The following is a 23,640-nucleotide window of genomic DNA, read 5'->3' on the forward strand; positions in this document are numbered from 1 at the left end:
TGCCATATGGTTTGACGTTTGATGCACATAACCTCAAAAATCAGTAGTGTTCACGATGGCAATAACAAAAGAGCATATTCGATTTTCTATCCACTTCGCGTTTCATCTGAAGAAAAATGCTGCTGAAGCCACTGCAATGATTTGTGCTGCATATGGAGAGAACGCTGTAAGTCATACTACATGTAAAAGATGGTATCAAAAATTTCATCAAGGAGATATATTTTAAGGAGAATAATTTTAAAATGGTGAATAAATGAATAAATTTAAATTTTAGTTTACAATAAAAGAAAATAACTGAAATTTTTTTATAGAATTTGAAAAATATAATGGTAGGATTAAAAAAAGAAAAATTTATAACAAAATTTATAATATTAATATAATATAACAAAGTATAATTAATAATTAATAATATATTTAAAGATTTATGTATATATACTGATGATTGTTTATTATAATATAAATATAAACAGTAGAAAATTTGAGATATATTATGATTATATTATGAATATTATTGATTTTATATACAAAAAAAGGATAATGAAAATGGAAATTATCGATTTTTAGATAAAATAAATTTGTATAGCAATTTTAAAATTTTATTATAATAGAATAGAATAATGGGATGGGAGTCAATGAATTTAAATAATTATTAAAAATTAAAATGTGAAATAATTGTTGTGATAGAATAATGAATAAAGTATTTGTTTAATGATAAATTAATTTTAATTTATTTTTGAATATTATATAATAAGATAAAAATAAATAATAAATGATGATAATAATGGATATAATTAATATTAATTTAAAGTATTATTATAATGTATATAATAATTATATAATAATTTAGAAGTCAAACTAATATAAAAATAAATATTTTTATATATTTATAAAGGGATTTTTAAGATCTTAATTAATTTAGTACCTTCATCAATAGATTGAAATATATAAAAATAATCAAACAACATCAATAAAATGTCAATATCAAACTCTTGCTTCAAATGGTGATAAGAAGAAAAATAAAATGAATTTAAGCGGGTAAAACAAAAAGAAATAATGTACCAATTATTACATGAAGACCATGGAATCCCGTAGCAATAAAAAAAAGTTGATCCACAGACTGATCAGCAATAGAAAAGGGTGATTCATTATATTCAATTAATTGAAGTATAGTAAAATATACTCTTAAAAGGATAGTAATTATTAGTCTTTTTTTTTCTTTCTTCTATATTTTTATTTAAAATTCTATAATGACATCATGTAATCGTTAGTCCGAATGATACTAAGATAATAGTGTTTATTAATGGAATATCAAAAAGATTAAAAGAGATAATACCAGGGGAAGTCATAATTGTTTAATTTCCATTCTAGGCGCAAGAGAAGAATGGAAGAGAAGAATTATTTATTTTTATTTAATCATAACTAATTTTGGCGCTTAAACTTCTCTGCTCTGCTATCTGTCTTAAATCTCGCTAACTACTGTTCAAAGCGCTCTCCCGTCAATTAAACATCCGCGCCAAATCTGAAGAGATTATTTTAACTAACACTCCCTTTTAATTCAGGTTCAAGCTCTGTTCGCGCGCTCCAGACTTCTCAAATCCTGTTTTAATATATACTTGTATAACGCTTATCTATTAACTTCTCTAAGTGCTTCTCTTTTATATATTAGTGTGTATATTAGTGTTGTCGTCACGTTTGCTTAAATTCGTTTAATCTAATTTTTGGTTCAAGCTACCAGCACGTCTCTATGTTTTTTAAATTTGAGATGATCCAACAATTTCATTAACAAATCTGCCGGTTGATTTTGCGAGCTACAGTATTTTATGACATTGTTATTTTCCGCGATCTTTTCTTGAATAAAACGAAACCTAATGTCGATATGTTTTGAGCATCTATTACATGCCTATTTTAATTATGTATATCGCACTCTGATTATCTATATGAAGTTCCGCGGTTACACTTTGTTCCCTTAGTTCCTCTAACACCGCTTTAAGATATAAAATTTCTTTACAACATTTCGCCGCCGCAATGAACTTTGCTTCGATGCTGGATAGTGCGACGACTGATTGCTTCCTTGAACACCAGCTCACAGGCCAGCCCGCAGTAGTTTATCATGTAGTCGGCGGTGCTTTTTCGGGGGAGGGGGGGAGGCGTTCTGGATCGTCTGCGTAATCCGAGTCGCAATAGGCTACTAATCTGTCCAGGTCCTTTTCTCCGCCGTTCTTAGCCCGAGTTCCTTGTTTCCCTGTAAATATCTTAATATTTTTTTGACATTTAAGAAATCTTTGTCTTTCGGATTCTGTGAATATCTGCTACTATAATTCACCGTGTAACTCAAGTCGAGTCTTGTTTTTGCGGTTAAATACAATAAACTTCCTACCGCTTGTCGGTATGGGAGGGTTTCCCTAAGGTTATCCATTTTAATTTCATCTTCCGGTAACATCGATGTGCTTGCAAATTTCGCATTTTCCATTCTATACGTTCCGAGAATTTGCTTGGTATAAGTTTTCTTGGCTGAGTTTGATGCTCTCTTTCAATTTTTTAAATTCCATTTCAAGAAATCTCAAAGGGTTTTCTTTTTCTGTCAGTTCGAACTCAATTTTTAAGTTTTTTATCAATTTCTGGATCTCTCTCTTATATTTTCCAACGATGATACCATCATCTATGTATATTGCTAGGAGTACTGATCCGTCTCGATGTCTAAACAAGCAGTTTTCTGTTTTCAGGTTTTCCAACCCTTGTCTTTTTAAAGATTTAGTGAATCTTTCATTCCATTTCTTCGGTGCTTATTTTAACCCATATAGAACCTTTTTCAGTTTGCAAACTTTTTCTTTGAATTCTTCGTATCCTTCCGGTAATAGCATATATATTTCTTCTTCTATTTCTCCGTAAAGGAAGACGGTTTTGATCAAATTTTATTACATTTTACTAGTTTTCTACAGCAGCTAGAGCGAGGATTATCCGCAGCGGCGCGCTGTTCATTACCGGGCTGTATATTTCTTCGTAGTTTATCTCTTCTCTTTGTTCACAGCCTCTTACAACTAATCTGGCTTTATATCTTTCTTTCTCTTTGATTTTGAAAATCCATTTATTAATGAGTACCTTTTTATTCTGCACCTTTTCTTCGTCGACCAATTCTCAGGTTTTGTTTATTGCCAGCGATGATTTTTCTTCCTGTATAACCCTTTTCCAATGTTTATTGTCCTTATTGTTTACTGCCTCCTCATAGATTAAGTAAATACAATCCGGGAATCTTTGTGGAGGTTTTCTTTTCCTAGCAGACTTCCGCAACAATCTTTCCTCCCTTTCTATATTTTCATCACTTGATGTATTCTGATCTTCCACTATGTTCATTGGGTCGTTTTCTTCCGCAACAGTTTGGCTATCCTTCTGCTCCTCTGTTTCGGCTTCTTCCCATTCGTCTATTTTCCTCGCTTCATCTCTATCCTCATTTATCACTACGGAATCTTTCTCTTCTTCTCACTGGGTGACTCGTCAAAAAGTACATCTCGCGAGATCACAACTTTCTTTCTCGTCGGGTTCCACAGTTTGTAAGCATTTTGAGTATATCTTATGAATCTGTAGCACTTATTTCTTTTATCCAGTTTTTTCAACTGACCTAGTTCTTTACCATAGGCTTCGCATCCAAATATTTTGAGCCACTTTAAGTTTGGTTTTGTTCCGTACCATAACTCGAAAGCAGTTTTACTACTCGTTTTGTTCGGACTCCTATTGTGCAAAAAAGCCGCCATCCGAACAACGTTTCCCACAATTCCTTACTATTTTCATGAAAGAGCATTGAAGTTGAAGAGCATTGCTCTGATCTTTTCGACTAGCGTCTATTGAGGCGCTCTGCCTTTCCGTTTAGTTGCGGCGAATACGGAGCTGTATAGTCTATGTTAATTCTCTTTTTCTTGCTTCAATTTTTAAACTCTTTGTTCGCGTATTCTTCCCCGTTATCACACTGTAAGTTAGCGATTTTCTTATTCCATTTCGTTTCGACGAGAGCTGCGTATTCTTTAAATTTTTCCAAAGCTTCCGATTTATTCTCCAGCAGGTAAACCATCGTAGTTCATATAGTCATCTAGGAACATTATAAAATATCTTTTTTTATCCCACGTGTTGGGACTTATTGGCCCGCAGATGTCGGAATGGATTATTTCTAGAGGGACGCTTTGCTCTTGTTCTTTGATCTTGGAATGATGTTCTCGCTTGCTTCGCTTCTATGCAGACTTTGCATCTTCCTTCTAATCTCGTAAAATCTCCTTTCTTTATCTTCATTCCTTGCGATAATTATTGAGATAATTGTTGCGACTCGATTATAGCAACTCGATCATATTGTCCGGGCTTAAATGGCTCAGTCTTCTGTGCCGTTTCCGCTTCATTTCTTGCGGCAGCTACATGGGCTTGTTGATTTTGTTACTTTCCTGATTCCAGAGCATAGAGTTGTTATACCCCGAATGAGCTACAACGATAATATTAGAGATAGTCGGGTTCGTTAAGCCTAAGGAGTTGGGACTTCGAGCAGGATCAAAAGAATGTAAGGACCTTCTTGAATTCACTAACACACTTTCTTTATTTTAATTGGTTTATTCAATAAATGCACAAATTCTTGAGATTAGTATTTCTTATTTTATTACTTTACACACGGTTAAACGTCGGCGGGCGGCTCGGCGCGTATCGCGTTACTCTGGCGGCCGACGACCGAGTATGTCACCTGAGACGCTGATAGTACGGCTCGTGTGAACTTCGCCGCGCTTTTGTAATATCTTGCGCGATGTTTATAATAATGATTCGTTTATAATAATGATTCGAACGACACGTTATTCATGACTCTGACGACTCCGCCTTGTATAACCGGTTATATAGTCTGATCGATGCCCGATCAGCATTCTGATCGGTTGCGTGATATTGATTGATCAATATTACGCTTGGTTTGATTATCAAATTTAGAAATTTGCTGATAGGCTTTTCGCAATGTTCTCGCGTGATACATTTCTGCGGTCTTTCCGCAAGTCTTTCCAAAGACTTTCGAAAGACTGGTCGCAATTTCGGCGGTCACACATTTGTGTCGTCTTTCGAAAAACTTTTCGAGATTCATGCGGCCTAATTTTGTTGCCATACGGACTACTTTTATTATTGGTTGTAGATCTGGCTACAACAGTCTTAAATCATTTTTCCTTTCTCGGAAAACTATTTTATTGTCTTTAGTAACCAAGACTCTGTCCCTTTCAAACAGGACTTTGCCTCCTTTTCGGGTTATAGCACTTATCGAGAACAAGTTTTTTTTCAAATCAGGGAACGTAGAATACGTTGTTCAACACACAGTTCGGAAAATCCACCTTTCCTTTCCCTCGGGCTTCCATGGATCCTTGCTTCTTCGCTACTCGTACTTCTGTGCAGAGTTGCAGTCTTCTTCAGTATTTTTATGTCATTCGTCATGTGCGACGTTGACCCTGAGTCTATGATCCATTTCTTGGAGTTAGATTCCTCTTAGGAAGGACATTTAATAGTTTTCTTCTTTATTTTCATTCTTTCCCTTTGTTCTGAAAAAACAATGTTTTTCAGAGTGGTTCTGCTTTTTACATATTCTACATCCCATTCTAATCTTCGTTTTGCAATCTTTTGCAATATGTCCTGTTTTTTGGCACGCGAAACATTTAATTCTTTTACTCACTGTTTCGGTTCCGTTTTCCGTTCTGCACGAGCGACTTATGTGTCCCCTTTTTCCACATCTGAAAGATCCCACTTTCTCTCGTCTGCTTTAAACGTTATCTGGTCTTCGTCATTCATTGTCTTACTTCTTGTTTCTTCCACCAAGAGTTTTGCCGTGAGATTTGTCAATGTCCTTTCTTCTACTGGTGCCGATTCCCACGCACTCGTGAAGAATTTATAATTATCGGACAAAGTTGTTAGTATCTGGAGATGATCATGTTATCGTTAATTTTCTCGCCTAACATCTTTAATCTATAGGTTAGATTTTTAAGTTCCGCTATATGTGTAGTCACATCAATAGGTTTCTTTTGCTTGTATTCAAAAAACTTTTGCATCAACGCGCACTTTTGCTGTTCCGAGTCTCTTTCGTAGATCGTTTTTAGTCTGCCCCATTTCAAAACTAATCTAGCTCATAATATGTAGCAGCTGTTTATCTATTGTTGTGACTATGATTCTTTGTGCTTTCGCGTCATTTTTTTCCATAACTCAGACTGTACCGTTTCCATCAAAGGTTATGCCGTTTCATAGAGTCTATTTGCTTTTAAAATTATTCCCACCTGGAATTTCCGATAGCCTCCCTTAAGTTTCTCCACACAATCCAGATTTTCTCCACTTGTGCTTATTGCCACCTTCCTCCTTCTTTACTTCTTTTATTTTAATCAATTTTCAGTTTTCCGCGTGTCGCCACGTGCGTGGACCCCATAACCTCTTGGAATCGGAGGGAAGGGCGTGCGGAAAAATAACCTCTGTGTAGTCTGTGTTTACTCGAAAAATATGATGTATTAGAGATGATGTATAACAGTATTACAGCGTGCAAAAGAACAGTTAATTGCCGAACAATGTTTCTTCGATACAACCGGAAGATATCCGCATTCTAGGCTCCGCTATACCAGAAAGAGGGCTATTCTCCTCCTTTGTTTTCCACGCATGCGCTTAAGCTTCTCTGCTCTGCTATCTGTCTTAAATCTCGCTAACTACCACGGTTCAGGACGCTCTCCCGCCTGCTTTATCAATTAAACGTCCGCGCCAAACCCGAATCTGGATTATTTTAACTAACAGTATATGAACAATCTATATGACAATTTATATGAACAATCTCATAAAATATTAAGTTTTTCGTAAAATAAACGAAGTAAATCAGTATAATTATATTAAAAACTTAAAATTTTCCTTAAGGATCCTTTATCTTTTATATTTGATTGAAATTATGTGTTCATAAATAGTGTATATTCGTGTGTATAAATCGTATAAATACGTATAAATTGTACAATATCAACTAAATTCGTAATATCTCGGAAATGTCCCTTATTTAGATATTATTATTTATACCTAGTTTGATGCCTAATATATTATGTATAAATTTTCATAATTTAATGTATATCTTTCTATTTGAAAAAGAAATACAGTTTTGTATAATTTAATTTGAAGTTGTAAGCATTTTGATATTATATAATCATTTTTATCCGACAATTTACAAGTTTTATGTTGTAAAATAAATGTAGACACTTCGTCTGGAGAAGATTCACCAATAATTGGTGCAAAGTAATTTATTTTAATTTTTAACCTAAAGTAATAAATGAAAATGTTGAATACCTCTTGAATATCTTAATATTCTCATTGTCAAAAATAATGTATTATTTCTCCAATCGGATAATCTTTGGAATAAATAAAATCAAGCATTGCTCGAAACTTATTGTCGAGAAATCTCGATGTTGATACAGGATCTCTAGCAATGAGAACACTGATAAATAAAGAAGTCTCATTAGCCTCCTTTTACTTCACGAATATATTCGCCTAATTCATTCCACATATACTCGCTAGGACTCAATGTTAGAAATCATGTTGCAGGACCGTAATGTTGTCATATAATTTAAATCACTTCTTGGTTTACGCCAATATTGTTCCGTATTTCTTAAAGTAGAAAAAATAGTATTTAAATCAGATTCTAATAAATCTTTTTGCAATGCTTCTAAATATTCTGAAGCCGGTCTCGCAAATTAGTTATATTCAATTTATGATAAATACCACGATTTAATTGACGCATATTCGCATTATTTAATAAATAAAATAAATATTGTTGGTTTAATCTATATTGTGGATGTTTAGATTTCAAACGACATTTGATAAATTTATGATCATGAAGTTTAATCGGTCTAGTTGACATTGTCCATTAATATCAAAGGAATATAAATCTGGGAAACACGGACCTAAAACTTTTTCACGGTTATCTAAAGGTAAATCTTGAATTTTTAACATTTGATATAAATTGGTAGCAGATTCACGTGTTTTTTTTTCATATAAAGGATTCATATAAAGGATAAATGATATATTGATCATTATGACCATCACTGTCATCAACAATTTGAGTTAATATTGCTTTGTACTGATTATTTAAAACAGTTTCAACGTTATTGTTCGTTTCTTTCATTGTATCTTTTGGATTCAATAATTTGTGATCATCATCCAAAACAAATTCATCATTGTTTTCCGTTTCTTGTATTTGAAATTCTATTATTTCAATTTCTTTAAACATAATGTATCGTGAGTTTCTGACAGTATAATATGACGATAAAGAGGATTGTTACGCTTACCCATTATCATATTAAAGCATCAAATACTTTTTTAACATTTACCATTTCTTCCTAAATAATCTTGGATTTTGTCGGAATACTTCTAACTAAAATGTATAATTCATGATTTACATTTATTAGTAAGGATCGGTATCCTTACATAATTTGTTTCACGTTTCTTGTAAAGGAAGTTTAAACGAAAAGTTCTTTTACTTTTTGTATCATTTGCCTTTGAGACAATTTTTTGTTAATTACAGTTCCCATTTTAACAACAGTTTGAAATACCTTAGCTCTTTGTATGAGAATTTTTTCGAATGTGTTAAGAGATACTATTACTTCGAGTACATTATGAACAATAAGATTATTTAAAACGTAATACGCAGGCATTAATCCGTTACGGAATTTGCGTTCGCAATAATCATATATATATTGTGAATTAATATTTTGTTCTTTTATATACGACATTAAATCTCTCCAAATTGGAATATTTATTTATGTTTCAAATTTATTAATTTCGGATACATTTCTTTTGTAACAAAGTCTTTCACATAATACACAAACCTATCGAGGTGTGTCCATGGAGCACTTAATTAAAGCTTTAAATGCGTTTTTCTATTTATAAATAATATCCTCATCACCCAAAACATTATCAGTATACTGATGTTTGTACATACGATTTGCTGTTTTTTGTGCCAAAGTTATAATTTCATTTAACATATCTAAATCAGCAGAAGTTAAAGCTGTCTCTAAATTTAACATCTTTTTATAGAAATTAGTTATATGATAAATTAAACGTTTAAAATATCTGACTTTTGAAAAATGAAGAGATAACAATTGAACAGGAAGAAACATTGCTTTGCAAAGAGTTGTATCTATGTAACAAATATGTGTGTGGCCTAATTTCGAATTCTCTTTTATTGTACATTTATGAATTTTCTGTAATTCCGATATTTTCTTGAAAGTAAATGTATTTATCGCTCGAAGGTATGTTTCATAACGATCAATTAAAAGCGGATCATCGGTTTTACATAATTCATTGCATAATCAAGATTTGTTTGTTTGTCCTTTCATCAAATAATAATACATTTGTATTTTAACTTTTTAAGTCCACAAATTGTGATAAAGTAATGTTACAATACATAGAATCAATAAAATAATAATTTTCACGAAGTTGTATGCCTCGATTTGCCACAAAATGCACCTAATTTATCACTAATTGTTTTATTTTATATTATTTAATAGCAAGAGTCAAGCATACCTCTGATTTCTTTTTTAGTAAAGCTAACATTTTATACATATTGCGGATATAACTGTCTCGAATGTGCATACAACATAGGATTTTTTCGGCTTTTAATCGTTTTTTCAGTTTGATTTTTAATATCAAGTTTATTATAAATCTCCTTAATAACTTTAAGATTATGAAATTTAATATTATTTTGTGACCAAAACTTTTCATATTTTCTAATATTTTTTGCAACATCGCGATTATTATTTCTAATAAGAGTGGACTTCAATTTCTTTTTTTCATAATGTCATTTATTATATAACGGTCATAATTTATTTCTTTTTGTCTATTTCGTTCGTGCTGAAAATTTTTTACATAACGTATTCGTTTTTTTTTGCGCGATTATTTTCTAAATTCTTTTTGTATCGATGCATTTGCTTAATACAATTATTTTCTAAGTTCTGTTCGTAAAACGTTTTTTAGCATGATTATTTTTTAAATCGTGTTAATATCAATAACGTTTTTTAGCACGTTTATTTTCTAAATCTTGTTGATATCGCTGAGGCTTTATAGTATGATTGTTCAAATCCTCTTCGTATTGATGATGTTTTTTGGTAAGATTATTTTCTAAATTTTTTTTATTTCCCTTCTGAGAACATTCAATTATATTTCTTTCAGTCTGAACATTATTGACTAGTACTTCCATAACATTGTTTGCAGCACTTTGCATTAACTATAAAACCTCTGGATATAAATGTTGATCTTTATATTGAGAACACTCATTTTTATTTTATTCAGTTTGAATATTATTAATTTGCGTTAATAATTGTATTTCTTTAGAAATGCTTTGCGATAACTGTATTTCCTTTATTGTATTTTGAAGCGTTAACTGTATTTTATTTAATTCTTGTTTAGTAGTATAAACATCGCGATATTTTTTTAATCGATTCGCTTTCTGCTGTTCCGTTTCATATTGACATATTGTTCGAACGAATCGCTTCAGCTTCTCTCGCTCGTATTACTGGTAACGGAAGTACTTTTTGAACAACATTCTGTGAATTTTGAGGAAAATGTTCAATTACATTTGTTTCAAGAATTTTTATCAAATGAGAACGCATTAACTTATGATTATATTTTACTTTATCGGGTTTAATATAATAAATCGGGTTTAATATAATGAAACTGCAAAAGCTAGCGAAAACACCACAGTCACTATAGTTCGGTTGACGTTGTACAATAGAGAATTTGACAGGACGTTTCTGAAAATCGTATGTTGGAAATAATTTTTTTAAAAATTGTTCATGATGTTTATGTAAAATTTTATTATTTAAAGAATCATATATAAATATATTTTTTTATCATATATAAATATATTTTTTTATCAACTACATACCCAATGTCCATTTAATGAACATTCAGATGAACTATGTAATATTTATATATGTTTTTTATCTATCGTATCTATTGTATGGGTATCTATTGTATAGGTTGTATGATATCAGATAATTATATTCACTATGTTTCCACAGGCATATATTCTGAACAACTTCGTAAAAGATGTTGGAAATGGTCTATAAGTACATCTGTCAATTATTCACCGCGAACAATGATACCTTTTTCTTTAGGCATTAAAATCATAAAGTTCTTTGAATGTACAGACATTTTTGTACTATGGATTACTGGTAATGGAAGTATTTTTTGAGTAACATTCTGTGGATCTTGAGGAAAATACTCAATTACATTTGTTTCAAGAATTTTTATCAAATGAGAATGCATTAATTTATGATCATACTTTATCGAATTTAATATTAAATAATAATGAAATTGCAAAAGCTATAGCGAAAACACCACAGTCACTATAGTTCGGTTGGCGTTGTACAATAAGAAATTTGACAGAACCTTTCTGAAAATCATGAAAATTAATTAATCGGGACCGATTATTTCGCAAGTACAATGTATTTGTAAAAAAAGTTATTTTCAAATTAAAATATGTATTATTTATAAACCTAACATTCTATTGATAAATAGAATGTAAAATACCATTTTATTTAACGAAAACAAAACGTAATATTAATATAAATCTTTAAGAAATAAAATTTTTAACAAATAAATGGCATAAATTTTACACATTATATAAATTAAAAATATACTATAAATTAAATATATAATAAATTAAATATATTATATTACATTTGTATTGAATAAATTTATTCTATCATAAAATTTGGGTTAAATGTATACATAATTTATTTTAAACTAAAATTGAGATTATATTTCTTTTTTATTAAAATATTAACATAATATCAGTATTTCTATTTAACACATTCATCATATGTCAATTTAACACAAAAATTTAAGCAGACGTTTTGAAACGTTGTGATTTTTGTTAATGCATTTTTCCCAACAGTATACAAGTACTTGCAAGATTCGAAATATTACTTATAAGTATTTTTCGTCATAAAAATTGAATCTTTTACAAGTAGTATTCGAATTCTAAGAATTAATTGTTAAATATATCTCTTTTTTTATTTCTTTCTTTATCCCTCTATCTTTTTTTTCCTCTTTCTTTATCTCTCTCTTTCTTTTTCTCTCTTTCTGTTTCTTTCTATAAGAAATTTATTTGTTTTTTGCAAATAATATAAGAATTAAAATTATTCTAGACGACGTAGCATAACAATTACCTTTTAAATTATACTACAAATTAATGAAATTAATGAAACTTACAAATTAATGAAATTTTTTTATTTTAAGATTACTTTTTATTATTAAGTTTTACTTTTTATACCTATCTCCGTCTCTTCCTTATTTTGTTCTCGATCTTTCTTCCTCGTTTTCTCTCTCTCTCTCTCTCTCTCTCTCTCTCTCCCTCTCTCTACGTCTCTTTCTTTCTATAAGAATAAAAAATATAATAGTCAATCATCAGTTTTAACAAGCATGGAACAGCAATATACTACAAATTAAATTAAAATTAATCATAAAGCGTCTAAGGTCTGATTGCACCAATATTATTTGGGCTTTAAGTGAGACTTAATACATAATATAATATAAAATATCACTTATTAAAATAACGTTGATGCATCCGAATCTAAGATTTACAGAGAGTTACCTGAATTTTTCCTGATTTCCTGTTTAAAAGTTATTATAAGATTATATTATACAATTTCTAATTAATGATTCCGTTATTATTTAATTCTGAACTTTTTAAATTAATAATATAAGTCAATACAAATGTTATTTTATTCTTGACATTCAATGAGTAATAAGGAAAGCGATACTTACATCGATTTATGTTACTAAAAACTTGTACTGCAATGTTATTATTAATTTTATTAAAACGAACTTTATTAAAACGAACGCCCTTTGTTCTGTTGTCTAATCGAGTGAAGCCAACATCTAGAAAGACAGCGAGAATAAAGGGGCTGATTTTCTTACTGCGTCATTTGTCCGCGCAAAAGGAAATGGAGAACAAAGGAGCTCGATATGTTAGCTTCACTTTTCTGATCATATGCGGAGTCCATGTATACTACATCCATAATTAAAATCCTTGACATTCAATGAATAATAAGGACAAAGCGATACTTACACCAATTTGTCACTAAAAAAACTTTTACTGGAAGCAATATGAAATGTCAACTAATTTATATATTACTTCCAAAACGCGAAACCATCTATATTAATGCGGGATCTACAGTGCATCATAATGTCGTTATGATTCTATAACCGACCAATCAGAGAAGAAAATATTTTTTGTTCTCCTCCATAGACATTTATATATACTAGATCGCTAACTTGCCTCAAATACATGGCCCCAAAACACATGTATAAAACTTATGTGCATGCATATGAAGTAAGGGAACACGCATACGCATGAAAATCCCATATTCCCCCACGAGGGTCGTTCGATAAGTCCGAAGGGATCAAAAAATTGGAACACCGCTGGACTAAGTGTGTAGAGCTCCAAAAAGATTATGTCAAAAAATGAAAATTTTCCGAAAAATAGGTGATTTTATTGCTTTTTTACCTGACTTATCGAACGACCCCCACGAGGGTCGTTCGATAAGTCAGGTAAAAAAGCAATAAAATCACCTATTTTTCGGAAAATTTTCATTTTTTGACATAATCTTTTTGGAGCTCTACACACTTAGTCCAGCGGTGTTCCAATTTTTTGATCCCTTCGGAAAAGTAGGAAGTCTCGAAGACTTCAAAATACGCATCCAGCGATGATCTCCTCATCAGACGAAAATTTTTTTCTCCCAAGCCAGCTCTTGAGAGGGAATAGAAAGTTTGGGAAAGTTTGGGAATAGAAAGAAGTCACAAGAGACTAAATCAGGATGGGGGATAGGATGGATGGGGCAGCAATTTGAAAGCAATTTTGCCATTGCGACTGTAGAGGTGTGAGCCGGAGCATTGTTATGGTGAAAGATGACCTTTTGCGCGCCAATCTCGACCGTTTCGTTTGCAGCTCTTCATATAAACGATTCAGAAGTGAGAAGAATAATATGCTCCTGTGATTGTTTGACCCTTCTGTAAGTAGTGAAGATGATTCCTTGGGAATCCCACAAAAACAGTGGCCATTATCTTCCTGACCGACAAAACAGTCTTTGCCTTCTTCGGCACACATTCATCAGGCACTGTTCATTGCTTCGACTGTTGTTTTGACTCGAGTGATGGATCCAAGTCTCGTCTACGATCACGAATCGACGCCAAAAGTCTTGTGGATTGCGCTTAAGCATCGACAAACACTGCTGCGAAATGTCTTTTCGCATGCGTTTTTGATCAATGGTTCGCAATTGCGGCACCCATCACATAAAGCTTTTTCATTTCTTTTTTTCATTTCTAATTCTTTGTGCAGGATATTATGTATCCTATCTACTGAGATACAATCTCAGCTATGTCACGCACCTTCATTCGGCGATCTTCCATGATGATACGATAGATTTTTTCAATTATTTCTGGCGTGACTTCAACTGGATGTCCGGGGCGCATTTCATTTTTGATTGATGTCTAGCCTCTTTTGAATTCATTAATCCAAAAATAAATCTTCAACGCGGGTGCAGAGTCCCCGCGAACTTCGTCCAATTTGGCTTTAATCTGCGCAGCCGTCCACTTCTTCAAATAAAAATGTTTAATCACTGCACGGAATTCGTCTTTCACCATTTTTACAACTGCTGTCATGCGCACTTCCAACGTCTGTCACATGTAAACTAAGCGTCGCTTTTGGCTGAAATTTGGTATGAGGCAGTTTGTATAGTATTACTTCCTGCCATATACTACACAGTTCATTGTGGCGCTATCTCGTAAAAATTTACCTGACTCATCGAGCGACCTTTGTATGCTACATATGCTGACATACGAAATTTATTTTATATGTATTTGAAAAACAAATATTTCTAACAAACATGTAATATTTTTTTATTTTTTTCTATAATTGTTGTAGCTTTAATTCTTTTCTTGAAGAAAAAAGTTTCTTTAATAATAAGTTGTTACGCCTTTTAGAAATATATATATATATTTTTTTATATAGTATTATTAAAACAACTTATTGTTAAAGAAACTTTTTTCTTCAAGAGTTGTTATGCCTTTTTCAAATACGGCTGTTTTGGCAATTTCTGCCTTCAGCTTATCAAGTAATGATGCGTAATGATGCATAACGCTCCCATTATTATTTTATCTTTTTCAAGATAGTCGATACACACAATTCCATGACTATCCCAAAAAACAGTCGCCATTACTTTCCCAGCTGATGGAATCGTCTTCATCTTTTTTGGAGCAGATTCACCCTTTGCAGTCCACTGTTTTGACTATTTTTTTGTCTCTGGAGTGTAGTGGATCGAAGTTTCATCTACAGTTATGAATCGACGCAAAAAATCTGACTCGTTTCGCTCCAACAGGACCTTAGAAATGTTTATTCGAATTCGTTTTTGATCCAAAGTGAGCAAGCGCGGCACCCAACGCGCGGATAGCTTGCGCATATCCAATTCTTCAGTCAATATATACAAACAAACGCGTTCTTTCGATATGCCCATAGCTTCTGCTATCTCTCTAACCTTGATTCGATGGTCGTCCAGTACCATTTGATGAACATTTTCGAACAATTTCGTTATCAGCGGTGGTCGCAGTTTTTGCCCGAACGCTCATCAACCAAGCTGATACGACCACGTTTAAATTCAGCTGCCTCTCTTTTTACGGTGGCAAATGATGGGGCAGAGTCCCCGTAAACAGCGTTAAACTCGATTTTAATTTGCGCAGGCGTATTGTCTTTCAAATGTAAGAATTTAATCACGGCACGATATTCAATTTTTTCCATTTTTACAAAAATACTGACATCGAGTGACACAAACAACTGTCAAACAATAACTGAACGTCTAAAATGGTTGAAATTTTCACAAAAGTCTTTCAAAGCATATACTATTATAGCATATAATATTATACTAGAATGATTTTGATGAGTAACGTCATCTTCATATTAAGGCTCAAAACTTTTCAATCTATCTCGTATATATATTTTCTTATCCTACTCGTTCGCTTTACCCTACTTCTCTCTCCGTGTTTCGCCTCGCCTATCTATCTATCTTATCCACCTATCCTGCCTACCGTTCATCTCTCTTCCTCTCTCTCCCTTACCTATCCTACGGACTTCCGTCGCCGTTTACAATTTTCATTTCCTCTTCCATTCTCACACACATTCTCTCATCCACTCACTCGCCCACCTCTCCACCTCTATCTCTTTCCCCCTCCATCTCCGTCATCCAAAGCTCTCTCTCCCCTTCCTCTCTTAGAATTCTTCCACATACCTTCCACCTTTCAGCTCCCTCCTCCTCCTTCTTTTCATGTCCTACATTCTTCCCAAATATGTTTCCATGTCTCTATTCCCCCTCCACATAGTCTGCAAATCTTTTTTCCTCTTCCTCCCAGTATTTCCCTTCTCTCATCTCATTACCCAACCAAAATCTTGTCATCCTTCTTCATCTATTCTCTCCCCACCCCTTCTTCAAATGGATTCGAAAACGGATTTGAAAACCCAAATAAGAAGGGAGGGTGTGCGTCACGGCGGGGCCCGACCACGAACCAGTCGTGAAAACTCGCAATTATTTTGCGAAAAAATACCACCTCAGCCAGGAATCGAACCTGGATCTCCTGCTTACCGGGCAGGCATCTTATCCTTTCGACCGAGGCATGTGATGATATTTATCGCAAATAACGTGTTTAGAATAACACGTCAACAATACAATGACACATATATATATATATTACAATATACATATATACATGTATTCTTTTTCGAATCCCCACGACCGGTACTCCAGAGAGATGATGGTCCCACCCCCTCGAATGCACTTCACCCCTTCGTGTCGAGACTGACGTTTCTTATGTGCACCATCTCGCAAGTAGGAGCGGTAGAATCTACTTCACTACTCCACTAAGAGCTACTTGGTACTCCAGAGAGATGATGGTCCTACTCTCTCGATGGATGCAGGTCGGACCGCAGCGGCGACACCCTCCAACGCCATTGGCAAATATACAAATAATCCTCCTGGAGCACAACAGGAGAAATTGCATCAAGCATGGCTCGAGCCCCCGAATAAGAAGGGAGGGTGTGCGTCACGGCGGGGCCCGACCACGAACCAGTCGTGAAAACTCGCAATTATTTTGCGAAAAAATACCACCTCAGCCAGGAATCGAACCTGGATCTCCTGCTTACCGGGCAGGCATCTTATCCTTTCGACCACCGAGGCATGTGATAATATTTATCGCAAATAACGTGTTTAGAATAACACGTCAACAATATAATGACACATATATATATATATTACAATATACATATATACATGTATTCTTTTTCGAATCCATACATTGGTATCTCTTCCCCCTTTACGAACCTGTACCATGTACAAAATTTTGCATTCTCTATCCTTTCTCATCTCTCATCCCTTTGCATCTCCTTGTCTTTTTCCTCTAGCTCCTCGAATTTTATCTCATCGTTCCTCCTTTTCCTTTCCCATTCCTTTATACTTATTCCTCTCTCCTCAAAAAACTGCTCTCTCCCCCTCTCCCATCCCGCAAGCTCCCTCTCTTTTACTCCCTTCTCCCTCATCTCTTGTACGCATCTCTGCGCCAATATGCTGCCCCTCCCTTCTAACCTCTCAACCTCTCCTCGAATCCCCATGCCCTTTGCTCTACTCCTTAATTTCTCTCTCTTCGTTTCCTCCCTCACTAGATATCCCGGCGTCCTTCCCTCTATCACCAAAATCCATCTTAAAAACTTCTCCTGTATCCTTTCCACTCCCTCTCTTTCCTTCTAGCCCCAAATTTCCACACCATACCACTGTCCATATCAACCTATTAAAGAGCCACACCCTTCGTAACCTTTCCGAACCTTCTTTTTCTTATCCCCTATACCTGCCCCATTACCGCAGCTTTCGCTATCTTGTCCCTCACATGGGCTTCCTGCCCCCCATTTCTTTGTAACTTATATCCTAGGTATTTAAACTCCTTCACTTCCTCAATTCTTTTTCCCTTCCACTTCCATCCTATCTTACTCATCCTCCTTTCACCTTTCCTAAATCTTAAAATCTTCGTCTCCTCTGTGTTCAACTCCAATCCTTTCTCTTCCAAGTATCTCTCCAACCTTTCCATCATACTCCTCATTACTCCCTCCTCCTCCGCCATCAGCACCACGTCGTCCGCATACGTCAAAGAGTATATCTTTCTCTCTCCCAACTTTATCCCTTCCCATTTTACCCTTCCTAACTTCTCCTCTAAATCCGCCATTAACAAGTTGAATAACATGGGATTTAGGGGGCATCACTGTCTCACTCCTCTCGCCGTCCAAAAACCTTCCCCTACTTGTCCCCCCAAACTTACTCTGCTCCTAATCTCATTTAAAATCTCCTCTATTCTCTCCACCAACCTCTCCCTCATTCCCGCTCTCCCTCATCGTTCTTGCCAGTTCCCTTCTATTCACCGAATCAAAGGCCGCTTTTAGGTCTACAAACAATGTTACTAGTTTCTCTCCCTTTTTCCCAATCTGCTTATTTACTATGTAGTTCAAAACGTAAATATTATCAACTGTTCCCATCCCTTTCCTAAAACTAATCTCCTCCTATCTGATTCGTGGTATCCACCTCTGGTATCAATCTCTTTTCCTCCACTTCCTCCCTTAGCCTCTCCGCCAACACTGCCGCGTATATTTTATACAGTCGGCATTACTATTACTCCCCTGTAATTCTCCACTCTTTCCCCCTACCTCTTTTTTACTATCGGCACTATTACTCCCTCCTTCCACTCCTCCGACCACTCCTCCCCCCTCCACATCCTATTACAGACCCCCCAAATCCATTTCTCGATCTCCTCTCCGCCATATCTCCAGACCTCATTCGGAATTCCGTTTACTCCCATCGCCTTTCTGTCCTTTCCTAGTCCACTAATCACTCTACGTATCTCTCCTCTATCTATATCCCTCTCCTCTCCGGCTCTCCTTCCACCCCTTTCTCCCCATATCACTCTATTTCCTACTCCCCCAAGTAAATTCTTAAAATATGCCTCCCTTCCTATATCCCATCTATTTATTTTATCTTCTTCCACTTTTTCCTTTCTTTATTTACTAACCTCCATACCTGTCTTTTCGTTTTCACTTCCTCTGTTTCTCTTTCCTACTTCTCACTCTCCTTTCTCTTCTTCCTATCACACAGCTCCTTATATTCCCTCTTTTCCTCCCCTATACTCCTGACCCTCTCTACGTTCTTTCCTCCATTCCCTCACCGCTTTCTTGACCTTTCCCTTTTTCGTTTCACACTCCTCATCCCACCATCCTTTCCTTTTTTTCTTCTTCCCCTTTCTTTCCTCCTCCTGTCTTTCCAACGTATTCCTTATCCTTCACCCTAACTCCTTTATTATCTCTTGTATATTACTCTCTGCTAGCTCCATTCTCCCCAACCTCCCTTTAAACGCTTCTCTTCCTTTCTCATCCCATATTCCTCTACATACTCTTCCCTTCATCCTTCCTCTATCTCTTCTCTTATATTCTCCTCCCTTCATCCACACCATCACTGGATGATGGTCCGAGTCTACCCGATCCCCTATCTCCAAGCGAGCTACCTCCTCCATTACTTCCTCCTCTGCTAAGACGATTACGTAATCTATTACCGATTCCCCCCTCTCTCCTATATATATGTTCAATTCCCTTCCTCATCCCCTTTCATTCCTCCGTTCAAAATAAACCAACCCCTTTCTTTAATCCACTCCACTAATCTTCTTCCTTCCCTATTCGTCTTTCTATCTCTCGAATTCCTTCTTTCTTCCTCCCACCCCTCCCAGTTTATTCTGTCTCCTTCTCTCCCCGTTCTTGCGTTAAAATCTTCCCCAATTATCGTCCCTCCATCTTCCTTTCCCTCCATCCATTCCCTCATCTCCTTTAATTTTCTTTCCATCCTCATTTATATATATTCCCACCACCCTTAAAATCCCCTTATCATATTTCACTTTTCCTATCATCATTCCTTCTATCTTTGTAATGGAGCGCATCCCTCCGCTTCGTTCCTCCTCCGATTTTCCCCCGACCGTCCATCCGTCGGGAACCGCTGAACAACAGGCGGAGTGCGGCAGTGGCTGCAAGAAGCATTTATGTCTCCCTTTTTTAATCGCTGTAAATTCGCGAACTCCGAAGCGTCGGAGCAAAGCAAGAATACCACGAAAATATACCTATTTTCATGGTATTCCCCCGCACCGCGCCACGCGTCGCGTCATCAAGCGCTAGCGCACCCCACGCCGCACCACGCGCCGTACCACCGAGCGTGGATGCGTTCCGCGCCGCATCGACGCCGCGCCACGCAAGCGAGCGAGCATCCCGCACCGTGCCACGACCGTGTCAACAAGCGCGTGACCAACCCCGCACCGCGCCGTTACCACCGAATTCCTCCTCTTGAACATCCCCCGCTCCTATTCCTTATAATCCCAAAAAACCAATTATATCCGATCCTTTTTTCCGATCCTGGGGAGAGGAATGCTAACCCCGAGATCGACCAATCCGACCGATCCGATCGAAAATACCGAGGTCGATCTCGGGTATAAAAAGATCGCTCTCTACAGGAAAGCTCTTTCCTGTTCCTCGCTCGTTTTCCGAGAGCACGTCTTAAGGAAGCGAGTATCCGAACCCTGGTAGAAAGCCTGAGTTTTGTTGGGGCCCTCCCCAACGCGCCAAGTTCGCTTGGCCTGGCCGAATCTCCGAATCTCTCACGGCAAGCCGAGAGCTGCTGGAGTCTCCCCAGCGCGTCGAGTCCGCTCAATCCGACTCCGCCGTTCCCGAGATTTCACTGCCGGGCATCGGGGTTCTCCCCGATACCACCGTTCCTTTCCGAGCACCGGGGTACGCCCCGGTCGGCCGAGTACACTCGACACTGATGCCTCTTTCTTCGCACACAGCTGGAGCCCTCCCCTGCTGGCCGAGTTCACTCGGCACTCACTGAGACAGACGGGAGGGGTACATCCCCCGTCAGCCGAGCGCTCTCGGCAGGGAACGGGCCCACCCGTTCTCCGACCTAAACAGTCAAACGCCCTCGCGAATACTTCACCTTCGCGACAGCGCTTTAACATCACCGTCGATTTAAAGATCCGCGGCGAGCACGTGCGACACCGCCGCCGCCGCGCGCGCCCCGCGCCACCGAATTTCGCGCAGCGAACAGTATCGCGTCAACCGCCGAAGCAATACCTCATTTCTATTCTAAACCATACGCGCGCGCCGATCGCCGTCTCGTCCGTCCACGGCCACAACCATTCACGAAGATCGGTGCATTCCAATGCACCATCCATTATCGTCCTGTTAAGTGAATAAATCATTATTTCTTTATTCCAATTCACGTCTAACCCCAACAAGCGAATTTCTGTCTCCAACGTCCTCGCTTCCCCCTCCTGGTAACCGACTGACCGCTCTTCGCGCGGGAAAGCGAGACCGTTTTATCTTTTTCGAATCTTCCTCTTCCCGCATCACCAACTCTTTCCTTATATCCAAAATCATTCCCCCCATCGCTCTTCCCTTTTTATTCCTCCTTTTCGCCTCCTGAATCCTTCATTCATATCCATCTGGCAATCTCTCTCTATATTTCTCTCAGTCCTTCCCTTCCACTCACGTTTCTATCAGCATCATTACATCTCATCCCTCCAGCCCTCCAAAAATCTCTATCCTTATTTCCTAAACTTGCCACATTTCAAAATGCTATACTTAATTCCGTCTGTATTGTCTTCTTCTTATCCTCTTCCTCTTCTCTCTGCCCTCCATACAATTTTCTTCTTCCCCTGTCTTTCTCTACCAACTCTTTACTCTTCTTTTCACCTTCTTTTCACCTTCACCCCCTCCCCCAGTTATTCCCTCTGGTTCTGTATCCCCTCCTCCTGTCATTTCCTCTTTCCTTCCCCCTTTTTCTATTCTTCCTTATCTTTCCGCTCACTCCAGCCTGTCCCTCTCCCGTCCCTTCATTCATCCTTCTCCTCATTCCATACTCACCATTCCCCTTCAATCCAAATTCCTTTCTGCCCTAACCTCACTCTTTTGCCTTTTGCCTCCTCTATCATTACTTTCTATCTAATTCTCCTCTCACTCCATGTCAGATCCTCCTCTATTCATATATCCCTTCCCTTCAGCTTCCATTTACTCTGCATTATCTTCTCTTCTCCTCCTCACTTTCCACTTTCACAATCACCATATTTCCCCTTTCCCTCCTACCTGCTTCTATCTTCCTTATTTCTTCCACCTTCACCTCCTCCACTTCTTCTTTCAGTCCTCCCTCCCCTTTCTTCAATCCCTTCAACAAAATATTCCTTTTTCTCTCTCCTCCCTCCCTTCTGTTCACATCTTCTCTCTTTCTTACTCTCTTTCTCCATTCCTTCTCCCCTCCCTCCTTCTTCCTACATCGTTCTTTACTTTCCTCCCTCTCCTTTCCTCTGCCTTCCTCTATCCTCTCTATCTTTAATCCCTCTAACTCCCATTCCATCTTCTCAATCTTCTCTTTTAACTCCTCCCTCTCTTTGTTCCATCTCTTCTCTCTCATCTTCAGATTCTCTTTCATCTTCTCTACTTCTATCCTCACCGCTTCCTTTTGAGCATCCGCTATCTCCTTTATCTCTTCTTTCACCTCTTTCAATCCCTCTTTCACTTCTTCCTTCAACTCCCTAACTAACTCTTTCAATTCCTCATTCCCTCCCTTTCCTATCGACAATCTCCCCAACTTCTTGCTTCTTTTAAAAATTTCCGCCTCATCTACCGAATCATTTCCTAATACTTCTCTTTTCCTCTTCGTCTGTTCCTCTAAACTCTTCTCCAAGCTATCGCTTCTCTCTCTATCCACTCTCGCCAACGTCTTCTCCATCACTACTTTACCTATTTTATGCCCACTGCTCTCTGTCTTATTACCTCTGCGGCCGCCACCTACTAAAGACACTAGTTCTATACTAGTGACTTTCACTATTCCGTCTCATCCGCTCCCTTTCTCCCAACTCTCTCACCACTCTTCTCCCCTTACCCCTTATCTAATCTCAATCCCCTTATTTCTTTCCTCTTTCCGCCTTAATCTCTTTCGCCCTACATTCCCTCCACTCCTATGCATTCCCCTCTCTCCTTCCCTCTCTCTCCGCACAAACACTCTCTCTCCTTCACTCCACTTCTCACTATCGCATCACACACTCTCTTACAAATATTCGCCGACTCTATCCTACACGATCGGAAACGGAAGTCCGGTAGCATTATAATGGGAGATTTTAATATAAATATGAAAGTCAATAACTGTCAGAATAAGTTAATTATGAAGAATGAGAATTATGAATTTATGAAATGGGTTTAAAGCAATTGGTTAATGAATCAACAAGAATTGTAAATATTTCAGAGACGATAATTGATTTAGTCTTTACAAATGAAGAAGTACAAGTGATAGTAAAACACGAACCAAAAATAACGGATCATATAATAGTTGTTATATACTGGAATGTAAGTGTGGAAAAGAGAGAAAATAGAATGATTGTGTGTAGAGATTATAAAAGAATGAATGTAAATGAATTTATGAGATTAATTGATAGCAGTCTAAATGCAATTGAGGCTAATAATGTAAATGTCCTGGCGAATTTAATAAATGAGATTGTAAAATG

General features: G+C 36.5%; 1 protein-coding gene and 3 pseudogenes across 1 annotated transcript; all 4 read right to left on the reverse strand.

The window, feature by feature from the left end:
* Positions 1–5,709: 5,709 nt before the first annotated feature.
* LOC148936806 (uncharacterized) lies at positions 5,710–10,237 on the reverse strand (annotated as a pseudogene).
* A 238-nt stretch (positions 10,238–10,475) lies between these two features.
* Positions 10,476–11,145, reverse strand: LOC148936807 (uncharacterized; annotated as a pseudogene).
* A 6,172-nt stretch (positions 11,146–17,317) lies between these two features.
* Positions 17,318–20,059, reverse strand: LOC148936808 (uncharacterized; annotated as a pseudogene).
* On the reverse strand, positions 20,052–23,009 carry LOC105430045 (uncharacterized). Its single transcript, XM_089076634.1, has one exon. It carries the CDS (start codon positions 22,866–22,868, stop codon positions 22,161–22,163), a length of 708 nt encoding a protein of 235 aa, XP_088932760.1. The 5' UTR covers positions 22,869–23,009; the 3' UTR covers positions 20,052–22,160.
* Positions 23,010–23,640: the final 631 nt, after the last annotated feature.

Source organism: Pogonomyrmex barbatus, unplaced genomic scaffold (assembly GCF_055798465.1).
Source record: "Pogonomyrmex barbatus isolate J1 unplaced genomic scaffold, ASM5579846v1 scaffold2, whole genome shotgun sequence".
In the NCBI taxonomy this organism is placed as follows: Eukaryota; Metazoa; Arthropoda; class Insecta; order Hymenoptera; family Formicidae; genus Pogonomyrmex; species Pogonomyrmex barbatus.